This window comes from Vigna umbellata, chromosome 1 (genome assembly GCF_029865625.1).
Source record: "Vigna umbellata cultivar VRB3 chromosome 1, Vumbellata_1.0, whole genome shotgun sequence".
Taxonomy (NCBI): domain Eukaryota; kingdom Viridiplantae; phylum Streptophyta; class Magnoliopsida; order Fabales; family Fabaceae; genus Vigna; species Vigna umbellata.
The window spans coordinates 90229296-90254787 of NC_142165.1; the positions used below are offsets into that span (position 1 = coordinate 90229296).

The 25492-nt window shown below is 26.8% G+C and overlaps 2 protein-coding genes across 2 annotated transcripts; both read left to right on the top strand.

Moving 5' to 3' along the window:
- The first annotated feature begins 17203 nt into the window (after positions 1-17203).
- Positions 17204-18669, top strand: LOC124848337 (caffeoyl-CoA O-methyltransferase 1-like). The gene is made up of 5 exons (XM_047325989.2): positions 17204-17398; positions 17482-17561; positions 17684-17828; positions 17939-18070; positions 18178-18669. Exons 1-5 carry the CDS (start codon positions 17309-17311, stop codon positions 18469-18471), a joined length of 741 nt encoding a protein of 246 aa, XP_047181945.2. The 5' UTR covers positions 17204-17308; the 3' UTR covers positions 18472-18669.
- Positions 18670-20189: 1520 nt separating this feature from the next.
- On the top strand, positions 20190-24685 carry LOC124848338 (caffeoyl-CoA O-methyltransferase 5-like). Its single transcript, XM_088108743.1, has 3 exons — positions 20190-20204; positions 24041-24172; positions 24392-24685. The coding sequence occupies exons 1-3, from the start codon at positions 20190-20192 to the stop codon at positions 24683-24685; spliced, it is 441 nt and encodes a 146-aa protein (XP_087964869.1).
- Positions 24686-25492: the final 807 nt, after the last annotated feature.

A 25492-nucleotide genomic window follows, 5' to 3' on the forward strand; every position in this document is an offset into this window, starting at 1 on the left:
TTTCATTTTATAATTTTTATCTTATCTAATTTTATCTAATTTTTACAAGGATAATGACATCAAAGGAATTGGTAATTGGCCTAGAAAAAAAAAATGAGAAACACTAGTTATTAAACCATTTCTTACAAAAAATGATTTTATAATGAGTTTTCATTTTATAATTTTTGTCGTTTATAATTTTATCTAATTTTCACAAGCATAATGACATACGAAGAAATTGGTAATTGGCCTGGAAGGTTTTGTTTATAGATGATGATTCAACATATGTAGATGATAAAATTAGAGAAGTTAGTGAAGATTGTGAAGTTGAAGAGATCTTGAATGAACCTTTGCTGAAGGTGAATATATCAATGACTCAACTCTTTACAAGTGTTCTTGATTTTTTCATTTGGAGCTATAGTAGGGATGACAGAGAAAAGATTGGAGTGAGAGAGATGAAAAAGTAAAGGTTGAGAGGAATGAGAGAGGTGTAAGGGTTTGGGGGTTTCTTTTTCTTTTTAGTTTTAAGAATGATAATTATTAAATTAATGTGTACCAACTGAAAAACAGACGTACCCTAGCACCAAACTCCTATATATATTCAAAAGATTTATTTCCATCTTTATTAATATCTATATACATCATCGAAATAAGGAAAACATTTACAAAAGAAAATATATAACATATCTTTTGCGCTAATTCATTCAAGTTTAATATTTTACTTGTCATATCTTTCACATACAGTACGATCATTGAAAACAAATCATCACATAACTAAAAAACAAAGTTAATAATTTAAAATTTGATTAAATATGATTTTTTCCTTTAATTGAAAATTAAAATTAGTTTTTCTTTAAAACTTTGATTTGATTTAGTTTATCAATTTTAGAAATATGTAAATTTAGTCATTTTAATTAAATTATGTGAAGTTTATTTGATATTTTAAATATATTTCATGATAATATTTGAGTTGTTTATTTTATTTGATATTTTTTTTTAATATTAATTGAAAAATATATTTAAAATCTTAAATAAATTTAACAAAATTTGATTAAAATGACTAAATTCACGTACTTATAACGATGAAACTAAATTAATTTAAAATTTTGAAAAAAAAACTAATTCTAATTTTGAGCGGAGGTTAAAAGACAAAAATATATCTAACTCTTTACAATTTTTTCATAACAAATATCGCATAAAAATTATAATAACAAACTAGTTCGAACAAAACATTTTTCAATATCACATTCACATTAATAAAATATTACTTCATCATGCATACTTACTTTATTTATCTCATATCACAACCTACCATCATCACTTATCATCTCAAACACAAGCACTGACGAACCAATAATTTTCAGAGGTTTAAAATACTATATTTAAAATTTAAATAATTAATAATGATTACTAATACAACCAAAATGAGCACATATTTTAATATAAAAATAATTATAAAAAAAATCACATAGGTCCAAAGTATTGTTCTTTATTTCTTCAAATGTTTAACTCATCAATAATTATATCAAAATTAAAACTTTTAGTTATTTCTTTTTCAATATAAATAATCGTATTGCTTATAAGAAATTCATTTTTCATTTTATTTCACAACCTTATTTTTATCATTTTCATTATAATTTTTTATATATAAAAACAAGAAAAGTATAAATTTAATGAATTAAATTATTAATTAAGTAAAATATCTTTAACTTTCCTATTATTACCAAAGATTAGCATAAAAAAAATGATCATAATCTAATTAAATATGGAAGAACATTATAATCAAGCAACAATTAATAATGGCTTATGAAAACACAGATAACTTTTCCTTTTATATTCTTAAAAAAAATAATACACTATTAAGTAAGAGAAGAGATAATTTTATACCTTTTTTTATCAAGAATGAAGCAAAACAAGTCATAAATGAGACCAAAATAATGAGAAAGGGAGAGAACATGTGAGAGGGGTGAGAAGAATACAAATAATAACTGACTCAAGAAGTAAAGAGAGAGAAAATAAACTAATAAGTTTTCTATTCTTTATTATATTTTATTTTAAGTTTATTATTTATTAACATTAACTGAAGTGCTTTGTTAATAAAATTAAAAATTCACCTAATTTAATTTTCATAAATTCTCATTATATATACACATAATTTTACAAGTTTGGGTGGGGGATGACAACCAACAACATTCATTACTCAAGGTAAACACACGTTGACTTTTAAAAAACATACATTGAATTTAGACTCTGAAGATTTTGCATCTGTCAAACACTAGTGAAAATGAAACTATAACGTCTAACGTTCAATGTTTGAAAACTAAGCATCTAAAGTTAAAAAATACCAATGTAAATAAAATCACGCGATTGATGTCGGTTGGTTGGGAACAAATGTTTTTTTAACATCTCTTAGTCAAGCAACAAATGTCTATTGGTGTTTAAATTCATAAAAATTTGAGTACGAAGATACTTTAAGAGACTCATTACAAGTATGTTGGTCAGAAGAACATACGTTAATTTCCTTTTTGACGTCTCTTGGTCAAGCAACAAACGTTTATTGATGTTCAAATTCATAAAAATTTGAGTGCAAAGATATTTTACGAGACTCATTACACGTCTGTTGGTCAGAGGAACAAAAGTTAATCGTCTTTTTGTCGCCTCTTGATCAAGCAAGAGATGTCTATTGGTGTTCAAATTCATAAAAATTTGAGTGTGAATATATTTTAAGATACCCGTTAGACGTCTGTTGGTTAGGGAACATACGTTAATTGTCTTTTTAACGTCTATTGGTCAAAGAACAGACATTTATTGATGTTCAAATTAATAAGAAATTGAGCGTGAAGATATTTTAAGAGCGCGAGAAAGAACACTTACTCTACTGGTTTTTAGCGCAGTTTCTTCATTGCGGGTCGAACCTCTCCAGGGAAGCTTTCGACGACCACCAAAGGTAATGTTTTTTTCACTAAATATAAATGTTTGTTGATTGCTGACTTTATGTATGATTTCTTTTCATTTTAACTTATTGGTTTCATGCATAGATATCATTTGGAGCACCGTTGAGTTCTCTTTCGAGAGTGGTTGTCTTCTCCTTACCCTCACAGTGACACCTGTCTACTCCGTCACCCTCACGATTAGTTTCATTTTTTGTTTTTTTATGTATATTGGTTGTTGCATTTCCATTGGTTGTTGAACTTTTCATTAGTTGTTACTACTTCGAAAATTCTGGAAATTTTTGTGGTGTATTCTTTTATTATATATTGATTTTCCATGGTTTCAATGGTGGAAAATATTGGCGAAAAATTTAAAAAAACAAACCCATAAATTGATGTATGTTCTAAGAACAACAAACTTCAATTAATGTCTATTATAAATGCAGTAGACGTTAATTGACGTCTGTTAGACAATAGACGTCAATTTAACGTCTCCCGCTATGACGTCGGACATTTAACAAATGTTAAAAGCCTAAAATAACAAACATTAAAAACTATTTTCGTGTTAGTAAGGCTATTATACTATCCAAATTCAACACAGACAAGGAACACCATTTCTTGTGACAAGGTAATTTTTTATGACTTAGAAAACTCTATTATATTTCAAATCGTAAGCTAATTCATAAGAGTTTTTTTCAACTCAATCACATGATACTGTTCTCCAAGTTAGGATCTTTTCCACAATCCAGCTGAGAGGCAACTCCTCTCCATTTCTTCCGAGTTGATTTGCTACCACCTCCACCCAAGATATATACTCTGTAACTTATTCTCTATCCTTCATTCTCATACTTTCAACTCGTCTCTGAGATTTTGAAGTTTGACTTATTGGACACGGTTATCACCTTTGTAAACTTTCTCCAGAATCTGCCACGTTTCTCTTGAAGATTTTACATTCACTATCTTTTCAAAGCCAAATTCATCAACAGCTCAGTACAATATATACAAGGTTGATTAATCCTTCACACGTGATTTTCTTAGTGTAACAACTTGAGCCAATGTATGCTCTTCATCTTGTGAGTGCTCTTCATAGCCATTTGTAACAACATTCCCCGTGTCTTGGGATCCTAGAAAAGCTTTCATATGCACACTCCAATTGTTAAAGTTGATTTTCTTTATCAACCAGGAACCCACTATTTTTTAGGTTGGTCATATATCTCTCATTATCTCTTTCTCACTTGAACACTCACATCTGATGTCAATTTGTTAAGAAAATAACACTTAATAATATTTTTTTATGGTATATGCCAGTGTCACTTAGACACTAACAAACAATTCATACACTTACATTACATATTGACTTTTCACCTATAAAATCTTAAACTCTACAATTAATACATTATTTATTATTATTTTCTAATAATTACTACATTAAAATAGTAACCCTTACACTCTAAAACTGACAAAATTCTTAAACAAATAAATAATCTAATTCAATCTATCACATTTAACTTTACCCTAACAATACCTAGCATTTCTACCACTGTCCCCTTCTTCATGGAATTTGCATACAGTCTTTGATATTTATACATGTTGTATCTCCCTTCCACCTAATTTCCATTGCCATTGCCTAATTTCCATCTTATACTTTCATCAAACCAATTGTTATTTTGTTCTAAGATGCACACCTCTCTCTGATAGCTGCCGCATGATTAATTCTTAGGTGTATTGTCCTCTTTCATATTTCTCCATGATTCATACTCGAACTCTGTACCTTCTTTCCATAGACCATGTGATTTTACTCCTAGTTTCCATTTTCATTTAGTTACTAAAGCTAAATTAAAACTCCTAATATCTTTGATTCTAATCCACTCTCTTCTTTTGTTTTGCACAAAAATTTTCCATTTAAACCATATTATTTTCCTTGCCTCTGATCTCTATCCCCACAGAAAGTATCTTTCTATTTTCCTTATACAATTGCTATTGAGTGCCGGAAATTTGAAAAAGGACATGTAATATAAAGGTAATGTAGTAATAGTCCATTTTATGAGACATTCTCCCAAAAAATGATAGGAATCCACCCACATGTTCAATTTTCTAGGATTGTCTCCCACTAGCAAACCTAACTATATGGAGGGAATTCTCATAATGCTACAATTTAATACTTTTGAATACAATTTTAAATCATACTTCCCCACTTTTACTCCTCTTGTGAAAGTTCACTTTTAGCCCTGACGCTATTTTAAAGCACCTAAGAATGTTTTTTATGATTTGAATATTTTGCATATTAGTATCACATATAAATACGGTCTCATTAACAAATTGTAGCATGTTTCCTTTTTACCCACTCCTAACTCCTACTTTTATTAGCATTGCTTTTCCTTATTTTACTTGCCTTATTATTCATGTTAATCCTTCTGCTACTATTAAGAATAAGAATAGGACATTGAATCTCCCTGCCTTAGTCCTTTTATGGGTTTGAAACCAATTACCATGACGATCATAGTAGATAATTCTAAGAACATTCTTATCCATTTGGTTCACTTTTTACATAAACCCAGTCTTTCCATGTACCACAAAAAGACTTTTTTTCGAAGTCTAATTTGACTATTACACTTATATTTTCATTTAGCCTCATCACCAACATTTCGAAGTTTAATTTAAAAAAATAAAATTGAATTGAGACAACATAAAAATATAAAAACTAAAATAAATATAAAGCAATAAAAATAAAAATAATTAAAAAATATTTGAAAAAGAAAAACATAATGACACTTTCTTCAACTATGTTTGTGTTTGTACAATACTAAAGAAAAATATCATATTACATCCTTTTTTTTTCAAATTAAAAATCTAATTAAGACAAAAAAGTAAAAATAAAAATACTGATTTACGATTTAAAAAAAATAAATAAAGATCACTGGAATGATTTTTCTATATTTTTTATCATTTCTATATTTTCTATGAATTCATTAAATCCCCTTATTTCTCTTCTAATACTATTGTTCTCGTCTTTTCCATTCATTTCTTCTATTCTACAGCATTAAAATATCTTAGAATATACCATAATTTGATTTTAGTAATTCCTTTCCATAATTCTCATTTAGCATTGAACTTACATGGAGAATAAACAATCACTACAATTAAGGCTTGCTAAATATTTCAGCGAGGAAATCAAACTTTTTCTTTGATATTTAAAATAGGAAAGCATTTTCTCTGTTAAACAAAAAGTTTGTTGGGTTGTTTTATACTAAAATAAATTTGATTTATTGTCATTGGAATGACTTTCAAAATTGATGCACGTGAAATTGAGTTAAGGTTTGTTTTTAAAAGCAAACATCAAATTCAAATTTAGAAGATAAAAGAACTTGGTTACGACAAGATTCTAGTAGAGTAATCATTAGTAAAGTTCTTCAATAAAGATTAATAATTAACGAAGTGAATGAATATATTTCGTACTTACAATATGATAACAACGAAAATTTTATTGATAAAATACAAATATTAACATAATTTTGGAGCATGGAATTACCCAATTAGTACATAATTTAAAATATTCAATAAAAGGAAAATACTCTTGTGTATAACTTATATATATATATATATATATATATATATATATATATATATATATATATATATATATATATATATATATATATATATATATATATATAGGGTTTGCTATCGCGCGTACGCCTGTTTTTCAGTTGGTACATTTTAGCAATGTGTACCGAGTTTTAGTAGACAAAAATACTCTTATATACCATGGATTCTAAGTTTTAAGGTTAAGGGTATTTTAATAATTTTCATTCTCAAAACTAAAAAAAGAAACCCCCAAACTCTTGCTCACCTCTCTCATTCTTCTCAACCCTTTCTCTTTCATCTTTCTCACTCCAATCTTTTCTCTGTCATCCCTACTAAAAAAAAAACCCCAAACCCTTACTCACCTCTCTCATTCTTCTCAACCCTTTCTCTTTCATCTTTCTCACTCCAATCTTTTCTCTGTCATCCCTACTGTAGTCCCAATTAAAAAAATCAAAAACACTTGCCGTTAAACAATCTTACAAAAAAAATGATTTTATAATGAGTTTTCATCTTATAATTTTTGTCTTATCTAATTTTATCCAATTTTCACAAGCATAAAGGAATTGGTAATTGACCTGAAAAAAATTAGAAATATTCGCTGTTAAACAATTTCTTACAAAAAATGATTTTATAATGAGTTTTTATTTTATAATTTTTGTCTTTATCTAATTTTATCTAATTTTTACAAGCATAATGACATAAAAGGAATTGGTAATTGGCTTGGAAAAAATCAGAAACACTCGTTGTTAAACAATTTCTTACAAAAAATGACTTTATAATGAGTTTTTATTTTATAATTTTTGTCGTATATAATTTTATCTAATTTTCACAAGCATAATGACATCCGAAAGAATTGGTAATTGGCCTGGAGGGTTTTTTTTAGAGATGTTGATTAGAGAGGTTAGTGAAGAAGGTGAAATTGAAGAAATCTCGAATGAACCTTTGCCTGAAGGTGAATATGTCAATGACTCAACTCTTTACAAAGGCAAGTGTTTCTGATTTTTTCAATTGGAGCTAGAGTAGGGATGACAGAGAAAAGGTTGAAGTGAGAGAGATGAAAGAGAAAGGATTGAGAGGAATGAGAGAGGTGAGTAAGGGTTTGCGGGATTTAAGTTTTGAGAATGAAAATTATTAAAATACCCTTAACCTTAAAACTTAGAATCCATGATGTATAAGGGTATTTTTATCTACTAAAATCCGGTACACATTGCTAAAATGTACCAACTGAAAAACAGGTGTACGCGCGTTAGCAAACCCCTATATATATAAATAATGTTACTATTCAAACAATGATGTGGTTGACTATTTTCCTTAAAAAAGCATGACGAAGACTAATTGTCACTATTAATTTTGTAAAACTCAGTTTTAAATTAATTACCTAAATAACTTAGAAATCGAAGACTCTTTACCTTAAAATAAATAATTATATTTAATGTGATTTTTAATCATTTACCCAAAACAAAGGTCTACCTCAAAATACAGAATAATATTTGTATCATATGATCGATCGGACTATCATTAACTTAACTGAATAGTCAACTCTTCTAAAAGAACATTAGGTGAAAGGGTTGTTGCTAATTTCAAACTTCTATAAATCGGACAATTATTCAATAGATCGATCGGTCATGCATCTATTACGCACTCACATTACAAATCTAACATATTTACAAGTAAGACACATTTATCAATCTTTGGATCATGATTAGGTCAACCTTAATTAGAAGTCAATTTCGAAACTTATAAATACATAAATAAAGTAAAGAAGTATGTGGTTGCATTTATTTTGAATTTAAGACTTTATTGTGATAGTTGATCGGACATATAATTAGCTTGAACGTCAAAATGTCTTTTGACATATATTCACTCACATGGTTTGGAGTTTGAAAAAAAAAAAGAACTATAAATAATTTTGTAACATATACTCAAGGCGAGGAGAAAAATGTGAAATAATACTTTAATTGTGATTTTTGATTCCAGACATGAAATAATATTTAATTGTGATTTTTAATAATTTATTCAAAACTAAAAATTCTAAAGGTGTATGTCAAATAAACAATATTATAGTAAAAGAATAACACTAGATAGGAGTGTGGGAAAAAAAACCGTAGAATAAGAAGAAGAAAAAAAGGTTTTGGGCTCTAATTTTTTAATTATCGATGAATAAAATAAAAGATGAATTCATATATTAGATACACAATAACTTGAAGTAACTTTTATTCGTTAGAAATTATTCCGTGTTGATGCTATTGAGGTAGGGTGTTGCTCCCTCCACCACCACAGCCTTCTCCCTCCACCTCTCCTTTACTATTTTGCCCTTCAGTAAAATTTTATTTTTAGAATTATTGTTTTTTAATTTTACTCATTTATAACATATTTCACTCATAACGTACGTAGTTCTTTGTATGAGTAAAATATTTTTCTGCAAAGCTCAGTGATCGTGAAAAGAATTATCAAGCAATCTTCCTCTTGCTTTCGGTGCAGTACGTGGTGCAGTGCGTTTGTGGTGTAATGTGCTTGTCGTGGTTCCTCTCCAGGTACGTAGTCATAATCCTTCCAATAATCCTAAACCCTAAACCCTTCCAATAATCCTTCCAATAATCTTTCCAATAATCCTTTAACCCTAAAACGTAAAATGAAAACGAAGCCTAAACGGATGACATCCTTCAACGGATGTCAACATCCGTTTAAGGCGAAACGGATCCGTTTTGCCTTAAACGGATGTTGACATCCGTTGAAGGATGTCATCCGTTTAAGCTTTGTTTTAATTTTATGTTTCTGTTATTATTTTATTAGATATTTTAATATTTTGATTTATTATTTTTGAATATCTTTTTAATGTATTTTAATAATGTATATTTATATTAGTTTATATTTAAATATTAAAATATTAAAATAATAAAATAATAAAATAATAAAAATAAAAAATTTTAACTTTAAGGATATAATTGGAATTAAAGATAATTGGGGAGGTGGAGGGAGAAGGCTGTGGAGGTGGAGGGAGCAACACCCATTGAGGTATTGAAATTGAGAAAGGAATGGATTGCATATGGAATCCAAACAGGAAATTGAAATAAAACTAATAGTAAAAATTAAACGATGATCCAGAAAATCAATTTATAATATATAAGTAGGTGTAAATTTTATTTTATAAATCAATTTTATAGGTTGAGTTGGATTTAAAATTAACTTTTTAATAATCAATACTTTAAGAAATGTGTTTTTTGTTAAAAAAATCAAAAAATAAATTACATAAAGTGAGATATAAAATATATCAAAACTAGTGTAAAACATAGAATTAACTTCATAATTCACACAAGAATGGTTTTTAGATAATTATTACAGATGATATAATTTTATTTTAGTTTTACATATAAAAATATAAATAAGTTGTTTATGTTAAAAAATAATAATAAATTATATTTACAAAACAAATATTACAAAAACATAAGAAACACGGTAAGAGCCTGAAAATGAAATGCTATTGGGCCCTGCAGCCTGGCCCAAGAAGCTAAGGGCACTAGGATCTCAGAAGAGACCTCATTTTCCAGTTCTGAGTTTTTCATCCAGTTACTCTTTCTCTCTCTAAACTCAGTTTCATTTTTCTCTTCTTGCTCTGACTTCTCTCTACTTTTCCACCACTTCCCACCGTTGAAATTTCAAATAGGTAGTGTGCTTTCGTTCACGGAGTTGAGAGCTTCCCATTCATCCGATTAAAATTCTGCTTTGGACGGGTAAGTTATCTTTCTCTGTTCCTCCCTTTTCTTTGAACCTAGGGCATGCAATTTTCTAGTTGCATGAAATCAATGGATTTACCCTCTAGATTCTCTACCTATTCTAACTCTAAGAGATGTATCTGTACCCAATTTGACATTTTGTAGATCCTGTTGAACTTGCTTCTGTGTAAGAGTACTGTTTTGGGGGGTTTCATCTAAAGAGTGTTGTACTTGTAACCACTAAGGTAAGGGGGAGCTAATTATTTTTGTATGAATTTATTTTATAAAAATATATGCATATGAATGTTGAACTGGTGTGCTCTTCTGAAACTGTTTTATGACTTTTATTGTGTTGGGTGTTATAACTGAAACTGTGAAATTGTGCAGGTTGTGATGTGATGAATTTAATCTGTTTGGAAGGAGTTTGTTGGCTGAAATTGATCTTGTTGGAAGATCTGTGAGAGGAAGTGAAAATATTAAAATTAGGCATTTCATATTTAGAGCATAAGAGAACAGGGTAGATAATTTAAATAAATTAATTGTTAATTGTTGAAAGTCTTTCTTTGTAGGATAGAGTAACCTTAAAAACCTGAGTTGGCACATCTCTGATCAGAGCAGCCCTTGGTCCAGTCAGTTGTGACTAGTCATATGTGCTGGCGTCGAAGGTGAGTTTGATGCGTTCAGGCATCTGCGTCCTCTCCGTGACCAATTGAGGTAAAGAAAGATCTCTAGGATGAAAATAAAATAAAACAAATTGAGTGTAGATGCATAAAGTTATTATGTCTTAATTTCTAGTCAATTATAATTTGAAGAAATCAGTCATTGTGTGTTTGAAATTTAAAGTAAAGATTGCATATATAAATATTATATATATATATATATATATATATATATATATATATTTAATATAATATATATTAGTTTAATATAATAGTTACGTATCATATATATATATATATATATATATATATAATATAATATAATGTAAATATATATATTGATAACTGAAAAAATGTATTAAAACCATCGACAAACTAAAACGTGATGCTTCAAGATTTTTAAATTTTAGCTTATATGTTAGAAAATTTTAATATAAATGTAATTGTACTAAAAACGAAATTATCAAAAGTTAAAATATGAAAAACGAAAACACGTGAACTACCGTCACGTCAATTACCCTTTTGCTCCCTTTTAACGGCCGACCTTCTAGAAGATAAAAAAAGGTTGGTCCTTTCTGTTACTTTATCAGATTAAGATAACATAATTTATTTTAATTTAATTAATATGGAAAGAGAAAATTAATTATAATAACGGAAAGAAAAATATTATAATCACTATTAAGACCACAACTTCTTAATATTTGTATTAATTTTTAAAAGAAGAATAAATACTTTAATAAAAATATAATTTAACTTGTTTTTAAAAATATTAATTTTTTAATTGAGTATGAAAACAACGTATAAATGACAACACATAATTTAATATAACGATAAAATAAATTATATATATTTAAAAGTTTATTTTTTGTTATTTCAAATTCTTGAATATATTATTAGTTGAATGAAAATTAAAATGTTCAATTTTTTATATTTTCATTAGAAAATTTATTTTACTTGATATGTAGTTCATTTTAAATAATTCTTTTCAATTTTATGTCTTCGACGTATTAGACATTATTTTATTTAAAAACGGTTTCTAATATCATGTTCTAAAAAATTAATATAAAATTTTTCAAAATAGGTGAAGTTGAATTTGTGTTATTTTTATCTTTATATATAACTTTCTTTTTATCACTTTTAAAAAATAATATATTATTTTATTTTTTATTAGTATACCTATTTAAAAAAAGTTTAAAACTAAAACATAAAATATCAGAATCTAATTAAGAGGAAAGTAATTATTAAAAGAAAAATTTGTGATAATTAACTCACATTTAAAAACGGGTTATGAAAAAAATATAATACTTATATTTTCTTTTAATGTTTATAGAAAAACTACTATACAGCATACTCATGAGATTAATATATATATATATATATATATATATATATATATATATATATATATATATATATATAACTAATATTTCACTGTCACATAGAACAGGAGAGAGTTACTTTGTTTTTTTTTTCAAGAATGTAACACTACAAAGTGAAAAACTAAGAGAAAAAATAATGAATTTGTATTTAATATTTTTTTTTCTTCAAAATAAAAAGAGAGTTGCATATTGCAGAATACGTTGATGGATATGTGTTATTTAATATTGTTCATTTTATTAAAATTTAATTAATAGACTCACTAGTTGGAGGTATATATTAGCTAAGGACCATTGATCATACCAAGAAAAACTTAAGTTGTATGATTTTGTTCCCTTTATAGGAAGATGAAATCGGATTTGAAGTTTTGTTACAAACGTAAGTATTACAATCTTTCATATCAATTCATTATGATATTAATATATTAACTTATGTGGCTAATATTTCAAATGGTTAAAATTTATTTAGATTTGTGGATAGGCCCAGAACACAACAGATTGAAATTATATATCCTAAGGTTGAAATTCATTAATCTTTAACTTATTAATTTTTGTAGTGAAATTTAAACCATCACATTTGGCTATGTTCTTTCCCATGTTTAGTGTAACAAACAAACAAATTTTTGAGCATACAACTACTATATCATGTCATGGATGAAGACAATCATCCGAGCAGGAATCAAAGAAGATTGGAATGAGGTAATAATTTACATTTGAAATCTCACAAATCTCAATCCACTTTTCACATTATAATGAATATAATAGTAAAGTTTTCTTGATTTTGCGCAGTGATTCAACAATTCCTCTTCATTGACAGATGCCATCGTAAGGAAGCTTAGACATGAATGGGCGGGATATTTGAATCAACAATTTCATTAGGCTATAACTTTAGGTTTTTCCTTGATGTTCTTTTTTTTTTTTATAATAACTTTAGCTTTAGCTTTTAGTTTTATTTTTGATATGATTTAAAATGTGAATAGATGAATTCTATATAGAAAATTGGTTTCTAATTTTCAAATGTAGTAAAATCAGCAAAAACAAACCAAATTAAAAAAAAAATCCTGAACTTAACGTCGACCTATACATCGACATCAATATGACTTCCGAGTAGTGCATTGATCGACGTTAAATCCTTTCCAATGTCACCCAAAGAAATGCACGGTTAAACGAGCTTATTTATGGCTCAGCAAGCTTGACGTCGGCCTCTAGGTATGTGGGACGTCAATTACACGTCTATCCCCCTTTAAGTGGACGTCAAATCCTCCTTTACTTCCAACATAGCATTGTGGATTTGGTTACATGTTAAACGTCAACTAGATTGTAGATCGATGTTTAATGTAAACAAGTAACGACGACCTGTACAATTCAACAACAATTAACATTTCTCGCTATGACATTGATTTCGAGTTCACTGTTAAAAGCAAAAAAATGATAACTACATCATAGTATTTTTGTACTAGTAACATGAAAACTATGAATAGTTGATCTTTTCTAAGAAACTCCAATAAATTAACGAAACTTTTATCAATTCTTTAATTTTAAACTAAATAATTTTAAATTAACAATAACAATATTGTAAAGTTAGTAAAGAAAGCATAACCTTTGAAATATTTTGACTTTCGTGATTTAACAGCATATTTTAACATTGATAAAGTTGGTGTTTAATATATTAAAACATCTTTAGTGGTAGACCCACTCCTTTTATGTCTACCGACATAATTTAGTTCTTGTTGCTATAACTTTCTAATCATACAGAAAAGATTTCACAAGTTGTATCCAATAATCAAGATCTCAATAAATTTTACAAGAATAATTTTGTTTGGTATCATTATTTTCCCTATGAGCATACTCTTTCATATACTTTTTAAATTTAAAAGTAGCCCTTACGTTAAATATTTTAGTAATCCTTCTGAAATATTAGAACAAAGGAAAATATCTATTTTTGTTTGTATACATGCCATCATCAATTAATTATTAATTTTATATTTTACAACATAGAATTGGTTAATTATTTAATTTTATTTTATATTAACATGCTTCTCAAGTTTCATTTATTTGGGCTATTAAATTTGAATTTATTATTTTATATTTAAATTAAATCCATTTGATCTATATTTGAATTAATTTTAATATTATTTAAATTAATTATACAATTTTTCTTTATATTCAACATATAATGTACTATTACTAATAGGTTGAAATTAAAATAGACATAATTTAACAAAAATAGAGTTCTTTTGAATAATCAATTAATACTAGTATATAATTCCTTTTTTAAACCAATATTTAATTTTTTTCCCCACTTTTTTTATTTTTTTTAATATACCACTTATAATATATAATTCTTCCTTTCTCTTGTGCTATTTTGTTTTAGTTTTGTAAAATATTTTGATCTTTTTAGACACATGATATTTTAAAATTCTTTTCTTTTTAATCTTTACTGTTGTACTTACAAAATAAAACCAACATTATATATATAAAGGGGTGAATTTAATCTTTTTAATCTTTACTGTTATTGAATTTGTGGGTTTGAGTCGGCTGTGGACCCATCGGTACTTTCATAGTTTTTAAATAAATTTTAATTTTGAAGGATGAGATCTATCCTTTTTTTTCACCATAAAAAATCAAATGAATATATAAAGGGGTGAATTTGACCGTGCATGTTGAATCTTAACCACTTTTGAATAAGTTTTTTTTATAAATTTATAAAGCCACTAATGAGTGGAAAAAAGAAGTCTTAGTCCCTAAGGACTTTTCCTTAAAATGAGTTAGGGTAAAATTTAAAATGAGTTTGATTTATTATAAAACTTGAACTAATTTATAAATATAATACATTCAACATAGTTCGAGTTAAGTTGCCTTATCTTTAAGGTCAACGTAAGTATATTTGGACTTAAGTTTGAGATGAGTTGGCTCAAATTGAAGGTCGGATCAAGTCGACTAGGATCGAAGCTTGAGTCGAGCCGCGTTGAGACAAAGGTTGAGTAGAGTTAGCTATATCGACTATCAAAAGAGAAGACTGTCAAACAAAATGTCGAGACTATCTTATCCGGACAGACTAATGATCTAGATAGGTCGACTCAAGCCAAAAGTCAAACCGAGATTACTTGGGTCTGAGGTCAAGAATGGTCAGTCAGAGTTAAAGGTAGAGACTAGCCAACCTAAGTTGAAGGTCTAGATAGGTCGGTTGAGGCAGAAGGTCAAGACAGTCTATTTGAGTTCAAAGTTTGAGATGTGTTAATTCATGCTAAAAACTAAACAAGTAGGTTTGAGTCATAGAAAAAGCCAACCTAGGATAAAGATTGAGATATGCTAGCCCCAATCGAAAGTCGAGATGAGTTGATCCAAGTTGAATGATGAGGTGGGTTGAGTCGACCTTGCCTAGGTCAAAAGTTGAGATAAAATATCTCAATCCAAAGATTAAGATGGATGACCCGAGTCGAAGGTCGAGATGAGAGTAGCCTGGGCCAAAAGTCGATATGAGTGAACTATGATTGAGACATATGTTTATCTAAAAAAAATATAATTAGAAACATTTAGAGAAACGATGCAAAACCAATTAGTACGTCTTTTACAACCCATTTCAAGAATTTGCAAGAAGAAAAATTTATATCTTAGAGTACCTTTAATCAAGATGAAAATTGGTGATGATTTATACTAAATTAGATAAGTAATTATGACTAATCCAAAAATAGTTATTCACAATCTATAAAGTGAATTATTAAATACTTAAAAGATTAAAGTAATATTAGATTGATATTTAGGAGAGGAACTAATTAAGTTATTGAATATAAAACAAATGTAGTTTATGGATATTTATAGGTAAAGAATTTAAATATTTTAATCACTGATGAAATAATAGAGTATAATATGAATACTATGATATATAAGTCATAGATATCCATTAAGTATTGTGAATATTTTTTTATTTGAATATTTGCTTAAAAATTAACTGACCAAAATATTTAGACGCTCATTCATAAAATAAACTAATTGACAATCAATTATATTAATATTTTTAATTATATGTTTCCATCTGTTGACTTTATATATATATATATATATATATATATATATATATATATATAATGAATTGTTAAGTATTTTATCATTTAAAAGTGTCAAAATATAATTTTTCATAATACTATTGGTGAAACAAGCTATATATTGTTAATTAAATAATTATTTAGAGTTTAATGTATAAATTTATGTTTTTTTATTTAGAGGTAGAAAATTAATTTTATTTTTAAGGAATTTAATTTTATTTAAACTTATATTTGTACTACAACTATTTAAATTTATTTCTTTGATATAATATTTTATTAGGCAATTTTATTATAATATATTTTAAAGTCAAATTTTTGTTCGATTTTATATTTGAAATAATCTATTTTTGAATAAGAAAATTATAAATATCCATATATACCGTAATATAAAATGTGTTCAAGATATATTTGTATTCAAATAGTACTGAGTAGTGCAAGGGTGGGTAACATAAGGGACTTTTTACTTTAAGTTTCCATCCTAGGCAGAGAGGGAGAGTGATATAAATGACAAAATTAATGAATTATAGTAAAACAGATGTGAATTATAAGTAAACATGACAATAAAGGTAACCGTGGGAGATATTATTGGTGGCCCTAACAAAAAATATAAATACTATAATAATCAATAAAAACAAAAACAAAAAAGAAATTCTAGAAATGAGTGGTGTCTGAAATAAACATGTTTTTTTTTTTTTGATTTGGTAAAGTGAGGAGAACATGGGTAGGTATACTATAGGAAAATGATACTTGAACAACTATTTTTGACAACATTTAGACACGCGCACATGTGTCAAAATCTGAGTGGTCCAGTTGGAAAAATTAAATGAAAATGGACCACTCAGATTTTGACACGTGTGCGCGTGTCTAAATGTTGTCAAAAATGGTTGTTCAAGTGTCATTTTCCTATACTATACTACCACTTGTCCAAAGGGAAGAAACATTTCCTGCTAAAACAGGATAAGCAGAACAATAATTTCAAGGCTGAAGGAAGCTTGAGCTAGTAAGAGATTCAGCAGAGACATGGCTAATGAAGATGAACCCAAAAACCACCTCTTGGGCATCAGAAATCTCTCTCATAAGACTCTCCTTCAGAGCGATGCACTCTATCAGGTCAATTCAGCAATTCTTTTATTCTCTCTTTCAAATTGTAACCATATTTTCGCTTGAAACCAACATACGTACTATTATTGCAGTACATACTTGAAACCAGTGTTTATCCAAGAGAGCACGAGTGCTTGAAGGAGATCCGCGAGATGACAGAAAAACACCCTCGGTAAAATCATGGTCATTTTGCATTTCCTAATAAAAAATATGCAGTCTCTAAAACAAACCATGCTTGTTCCAAATTCTTGGGAAATACTTGTTGAATAGTTTGGTAATGATATTTAAAACCAGGAACATAATGGCTACACCACCAGACGAAGGACAATTTCTGAGCATGCTTATTAAGCTCATTAATGCCAAGAACACCTTGGAAATTGGTGTATACACCGGTTACTCTCTTCTTTCCACCGCCCTGGCTCTTCCCCCTGATGGAAAGGTTATATCTTTCTGCATAATTCAACTTTAAATTATACCATCATCATAAAAGTACTGAATTTTATTTCACATAATATATAGTTTACAGCTTTTGTAATTTTTTTTTGTTAGATCTTGGCTTTGGACGTGAACCGCGAATACTATGAATTGGGTTTGCCCATCATTGAAAAAGCTGGTGTCGCTCACAAGATCGACTTCAGAGAAGGACCTGCTCTTCCTTTTCTTGACGAACTGCTTAAAGATGTGCGTGTACCGTTTCTTTATTTTAGATAAAAGAAGAAAAGGAACTGTTTTGGTTTTATGAATTAGTCTATTCTTGATAGTTCAATCAATTCGTGTAAAATATGCAGGAAAATAAGAAGGGACAGTTCGATTTCGTTTTCGTGGATGCTGATAAGAACAATTACTTGAACTATCACAAGAGAGTAATTGATCTGGTGAAGGTGGGAGGTCTGATCGGATACGACAACACCCTATGGGCTGGATCTGTGGCCGCGCCTCCTGATGCACCGTTGATGGATTACGTTAAACCTCTTCGCGGCTATGTGATGGAGTTCAACAAGTACGTGGCACAAGATTCAAGGATTGAGATTTGCCAGCTCCCCGTGGGTGATGGGATTACCCTGTGCCGCCGCATCATCTGATCATTTAATTTTTCTCTACGGATTAATTACTCAATCAGGTTGCGTGAAGATTGCAGAATCCGGATTCGGTTGTTTGGGTGTCTATGTTTGTTTCTTGTGTTCTGCGGAAACGATACAAATCAATGGTGGAACCTGTAATAAGCTTTGGAACAGTTGCGAAATAATGATTTTAATAATGGGCTAAATAACTTTTAGTTATATGATTGTTGTTTTAATATTTAATAATTCTTTAAGATTAAATATGTAATCAATTATATATTTTTGGTTTAAGATCGTCAGAAAAATATTTATTTATACTTTATTTTCAATATTATATTAATTTCTTAAGTAATTTTAAAATTTTAATTTATTTTATTTTATTATAACTTGTTTTCTTTTTTATAATAACAAATATAATTTTCATCTTATAGTGATATAGTATTACTGCAAAAAAAAGTAAGAACTTTAATATATATCATTTTATAATATTTCAAATATTGTGACGCGTATTTCAAATTTACGAATATGTAGAAGTAGAACTCATGGAGTTAATGTTAAATATTTTAGTTAAATTTTTTAATAGATTAAAATCTAATTTGAAGAAAATACTTATTAAATACTCAAATATAAAAATAAATTATATATTGAAACTTAAAACCTAGCTTTTGATAAATTTAAAAGAAAATTATGTTGAATGCATATTCTTCGTTATAAAATGTGGTAAAAAATAATTTTGTTACTCCAAATATAACGGGTTTTTGTATGTTATTTTCCCATAATTATTATTTTCATTATTTTAATAATTTAAATCCATCTAATTTCGTACAAATAGTCCATCTACATTACAACGATTTAATAAGAATTTTAAAGAATTTGTTCCATTTTAAATTAATACTATATAAAAGCTTTATATTTATACATGTCATCTTCTTTTTAAATAATTCAAACTTTATATTTATACATGTTATTTTAATAATAAATGTATAAAAACTCTTTATACTTTTCTACTTATATATAAATCTTATAACTTCAAAATTAATTTAAGGTTTAATACTTATTTTGATCCTTCAATTTGTATGATGGGTTCAAAATTGTCTTACCATTTTTCAAAAGTTCATAAACGTCCTATATTTTGCAAAAATGGTTTAAGTTAGAAATTTTAATGATAGAGTTGTCCCATGACAAAAATGAATTACCTGTCTAGTTAGTCATTGCGTGATAAGCTCAACCAATAAGGGATTGACACGTGGCAGTCCCCTTCCTACCCAAACTAGAACCTTCATCACACTTCTCCTTCTTCTGCAATAACTATAACCTTCATCACCATTAACCAGCCACAGTGAACACCACAACCTCCATCGCAACTCCTCCTTCGTTACCTTTAGGTTTAAATCAATTCACGATTTGAAATTGAAGAATATGATGAAATTGGTGTTGAAATTGGGTTCATGGTTCCTCCATTGTGTTACCTTCATCCCCAAATTACGAATTCATTTTAATCTAAAGCTAATTTCATTTAATCTTAATTTATAATTTATTAAAAAAATTTAAATTAACATGAAAAAAATTGTATTATTATTATTGTTATTATTATTATTAAACGCATGGTGGGAACCGAATAAGGAGGTGTAATTGAATATAGTTTCTATAGAATTCAATACGTGCCTTTAAATCGAAAACACGTTCATGAGAATTAGATACAACTCTATGGTGAGGGCTTGGAACTAGATCCAACCTCCATGGAAGCGGTTCCAGTAACAAGAACGTCCTCCTTCTTCCACTTCGACGTAACTTGCAACCTCCATCACAACATCTTTATTTTCAACCTCTGGAATGGATAACCCTTTATCTTCAACATCTGCAATTGTGAAGTAAATTTGCTTATATATCAAGGGGATTTGATAATTTTATTTGCAAATCCGAGATGTGATTATTTACATATACTTCAATCCCTCAAATCTGTTTATTACTCGCTTTTAAATCACCCAATGCAAATCCTATAAATCTTGCAAATCATTCCTTGCTAATCAACATGAAGAGTACAATTCCATGCAAATGAACACAAGGTTAATATTCTGACGCATTCCTATCTCTTAAATAAAGTGTCTTATCATTATTTTAGGAATCTTGGAATGATGACCTTCTTCTAAAAAGAGAAGGAATCAAAATGCATAGAAAAATCCCTTCTTTAATTGATATTTGTAAATATTTATTATATGTGAATAATGAGTACTAAGTATTTTAATACTAAACAGATTGGATACAAGTATCATAATAATAGTATTAACGAGTATTTATTGTTGAAAGAAAATTAAAATTTAATATATATTTTATTAAGTTAAATTTAATTAAAATGAAATTAATTTATATTTTATTAAGTTAAATTTAATTAAAATTTTATTTTATTTTATATTTAATTTAATTTATATTATTTTTTTGTAATTTTATTTTAAAATATATAAAATATATTTTTTAAATATTTATGGATATCGAAGTATCTCTTCGAGTTTTAACATATTTAATCTCTAAAGAGATGTGTAACGAAAAATTGAACGAATAACAGGTAAACTTTTTGTTACGAGTTGAATGTAGATAAACACTATGCTTCACTACCATTGGCTTCTTTGCTTTTAATAGATTTCATGGTGTTGGACTGTCAATTATTTATTTGATATAATTAACTTTACACAAAAACTCCTTTATATATATATATATATATATATATATATATATATATATATATAAGTATGATTTAAGTTTTTGATAAATTAAATTTTTTTTAATTGAATTCTTAATAAATTTTAATGCCATAATAAGTATTTAATAAATTGATATTTTTAATTGAGTCTATTCTTAAATTTCTTTTTGAATATTTGACTTATGTGGTTATTATCTCATGTTATCTTGTCATTACATGTTATTTTATTATTTTTAAATTGTATACTTTTATAATTTTATAATTTTAAAAGTGTATAAAAATTATAAAATTATAAATTTATAAAATCATAAAATTATAAAAGGCCTTTAAAATTGTATTTTAATATTAATATACATTTATTAAATTAATTGTAAAATTATGTATGAAAATAAAATTTAATTAAATTGTTCTCTGTTAATTTTTATTAGTATTAAAAATAATATTTAATAAATTGACAACCTTTTTCAATAAATCATAATTTTGTTTAAGAAAATGAGAATGATTAGTTATATTTATTATCTTACTAATCAATTATATTTTTTTTATCAACTCTAATACAAGTTAATAAGTATTTTTGGTGCTATTACAAATTATTTTAAAAAATGTTTGACTTGATATTTACGAAAACACCAGGGTGTGCAAAAAGTATGTCTTGGTATTTAATACTCCATATAGTTGTCATAATTTAGTCTTAGTATTTGTAATATTAACTCTTGTCCTAAAGCTACATCTTGTATTTTTTGGTGTATATATATTTTATTTTCTCCTTCTACAAAAAGGTGAGAAATTTTACAAAATCACACTTAAATCGTTGTTACAAACACGTTGAGAAAACTGTATTGAAAGTATTAAAGATGAAAGATTTCAAACTTCATAAATGAAAAATGATTTATTTGAATAAGTTGAAGTTCATGATAATAATAAAATAAAAATTAAAATGAATGTTTTAGTAATTTTATGAGCTAAAAAACTCTGAATTTTTGTTAGGTATGAATATTTAGTATGACATTTTATTTGCAGTTAACTCAAGAAGTGGTTACAATCAAAATATATGTGTATTGATGAAACTATTGAACAATTAAAAGATCTTCTTTCATTTTTTTTTTAAAAAGCATAAAGAAAATGAATTTGAAAATACATTGATTTGTGAAAGAAATTGCTTTTGAAATAGATATACACCTTAAGTTTTGTGAAGAACTTATTATTCTTACAAAGAAACAAATTAGTAAAAATGTTGACAGTGAAATTGTAATGTGTCTACAAGAACAATTTATAATTAATTAATTTTTGTATATTTTAAATATTGTGCTTCAAAATAGATTTGAAGCATTTAAAATATATGAAGATATTTTTTTTTATTTAATATTAAATAATTAAAGTCAGTAGACTTATACTTTTAAAAGAAAATACGTAAACCACGAAAAAATCTTTAAGTCATCATAATTTGTTAGATCTTGATGGATTACACTTATTTACATGATTAAATATCTCCTAAAGAAAATTATAAATTGGAAAATGATAAATCAATTGACATTTTTAATTATATAAAAATAATATATTATTTCTGATATATATAACTTATAGAAAAAATTTAACATTTACAGTTGCTTAAACCGAATGAAATTTTTCAAAACTAAAAATAATAAAAATTTATTTAAATTTAACAACGTCTCAACAAATAAATATTAAACAAATTAATCTTATTATCTATTGAAAAATAAATGTTAAATAAAATTAATTACAAAAATTTAATAGATAATTTTGCATAAAAATATTAAATAAATAAATTTTAAATAAAATTTTTAATATATTTTATCATAAATTATTTTATTAATAAATAAAAACATTTCATTCTTAAATTTACTTTAAAATTTTCACGTCTTTCAGCCACTTGTAAGAGGAGGATTATTCCCTTTTATTTTCTATGTCACTTTAACAATAAAATCTTTTAATCTATACTTGATTCTTTAATAGGTATTCACATACAATTACAATAATACAAATAGTAAAGACAGTTATAATATATATATTAGATGAATAAACATATTTTTATGAAGTTGTTGAATAATGTAAATATAATAAATCTGACACTGATATAAATTAATCTAATTCATGAGTATATTTGTCTATAAGTAATTTTTATATAAAAAATAATTATACGATCACATATATTTACATGTTATATATTATTATAAAAATAATAAAAAATAGTTATAAAAAAGAGTAAAAAATAATATCAAATAAATATAAAAAATTTGGGTGTAAAAATATTATTTTTCTATATAAAAATGAAATCAGTAAATTTTATCAAATTAAATATATTGTCATAGAATCACACACAAATTATTTAATAATTATAGGACTGATTAAAAATTTATGAACTTCTTATAAATCATGTCATTCTTTTATAATGTCAACCTTTCACAATAAATATTATATATATATATATATATATATATATATATATATATATATATATATATATATATATATATATATATATATATATATATATATATATATATATGAGTGGGTGTATTTTGAACACGTCCACATAAACTAAAGTATAACAGAATTTAAAATCAGTTACCTACTTCCAAAAATCAAATATTCAATGTGAAAAGAAAAATCGCACACATGCAACAATGTTAGCTACTTTAAAGTATTTATTGTCAAAATAAAATCGCACACATGCAATAATGTTAGACATCGCATCTTTAAAGTATTATTAATGCATACCGAAATCAAAGGGCCCATGTGACAGCTACCCCTGATGGAAAGGTTATATCTTTCTGCATAATTCAACTTTAAATTATACCATCATCATAAAAGTACTGAATTTTATTTCACATAATATATAGTTTATAGCTTTTGTAATTTTGTTTTTGTTAGATCTTGGCTTTGGATGTGAAACGCGAACAATATGAATTGGGTTTGCCCATCATTGAAAAAGCTGGTGTCGCTCACAAGATCGACTTCAGAGAAGGACCTGCTCTTCCTTTTCTTGACGAGCTGCTTAAAGATGTGTGTACATCCTTAATGTGCAACATCTTAAATTTTATCCATGCTTTAAATATTGGTTAGCTTACACTTTTGATTAACTGGGGTAAAATGCTTATGGATTTTAAACAAAACAAAATTGAAATAATAATAATCTAAATAATTAAAATTTGAAAAAAGTGTAATTATTATAATGCGAAAGCATTGTACTGTTGCCATTAAGTGGGTGAATAACTTTTGCAGGAAAGTAAGAAGGGAAGCTTGGATTTTGTTTTTGTGGACGCTGATAAGGACAATTACTTGAACTATCATAAGAGGGTGATTGACCTAGTGAAGGTCGGGGGGCTGATCGGCTACGACAACACTCTATGGCATGGATCTGTTGCTGCACCACCTGATGCACCTATGATGGATTACATAAAGAATCATCGTGGTCATATGATTGAGCTCAACAGGTGCCTGGCTCAAGATTCTAGGATTGGGATTTGCCAGCTCTCTGTGGGTGATGGCATTACCCTGTGCCGTCGCATTATCTGATCTCTTCTTCTCATCCAATGAGCATGTTTCGTGAATTAGATTTTAAATTTACAAGACTATGTGAGTTATGAGAATAAATTAAGAAAATTTCTGCTTCAAAAGCTCTGTTATTCTTCTAATGGAAAGGTTCTGTTATCCAATTCTAGTGACGAGGACTGCAAATTAATTTGGAAGAATTAAAATGTCATTTAGTAATTACATCGATCCAATTTCATACATAATATATAAGATAATGTGTTTTATATAAGATTTTGCATCATAGAAATTAAAAAGAAATTCTTTTATTTAAAAACTAGTTTTAAATTCATGTTTACGCAAGAGTGGATGTTAGTTTGTGTGTATAGTAAAAGAGAATTAGAAATCGAAAATATAATAATAAAACTTTTAAGTTTATAATTAAATTTTGAATATAATTACTATCTTAAACATAATTTATAGGTTTAAAAGTTAATATCTTTATAAAAATATAAATAATAGATTTTGTAAAAATATAAAGAATAACATGTGCAAAAATAGGATAGACTTTCTAAAAATATAAAAGATATGCATAAATATGTAGAGTTTTAAAAATATAAATTAGTATGTATGAATAAACGGATGTAATGTGAATTCTCATACTCATCTAATCAATGTATTGACAAACTCGTTCAATATGTTTGTTAGACTCGTCTAATTAGTATATGACAAATGTGTATAGTGTATATTGCAAGAGTTGCATTATCATATGATGGATATAGTCATTTGATGTGTATAAATAGATTCATATAATATTTGAATGAACAAACTCGCTCAACATATATTGTTAAA

Coding starts and splice junctions, on each gene's coding strand:
- LOC124848337 (XM_047325989.2), top strand. CDS start 17,309: ATGGCTAATGAAGATGAACCCAAAAACCACCTCTTGGGCATCAGAAAT. Junction 17,562..17,683: donor ATGACAGAAAAACACCCTCG/GTAAAATCATGG, acceptor ATTTAAAACCAG/GAACATAATGGCTACACCAC. Junction 18,071..18,177: donor TTGACGAACTGCTTAAAGAT/GTGCGTGTACCG, acceptor TAAAATATGCAG/GAAAATAAGAAGGGACAGTT.
- LOC124848338 (XM_088108743.1), top strand. Junction 24,173..24,391: donor TTGACGAGCTGCTTAAAGAT/GTGTGTACATCC, acceptor TAACTTTTGCAG/GAAAGTAAGAAGGGAAGCTT.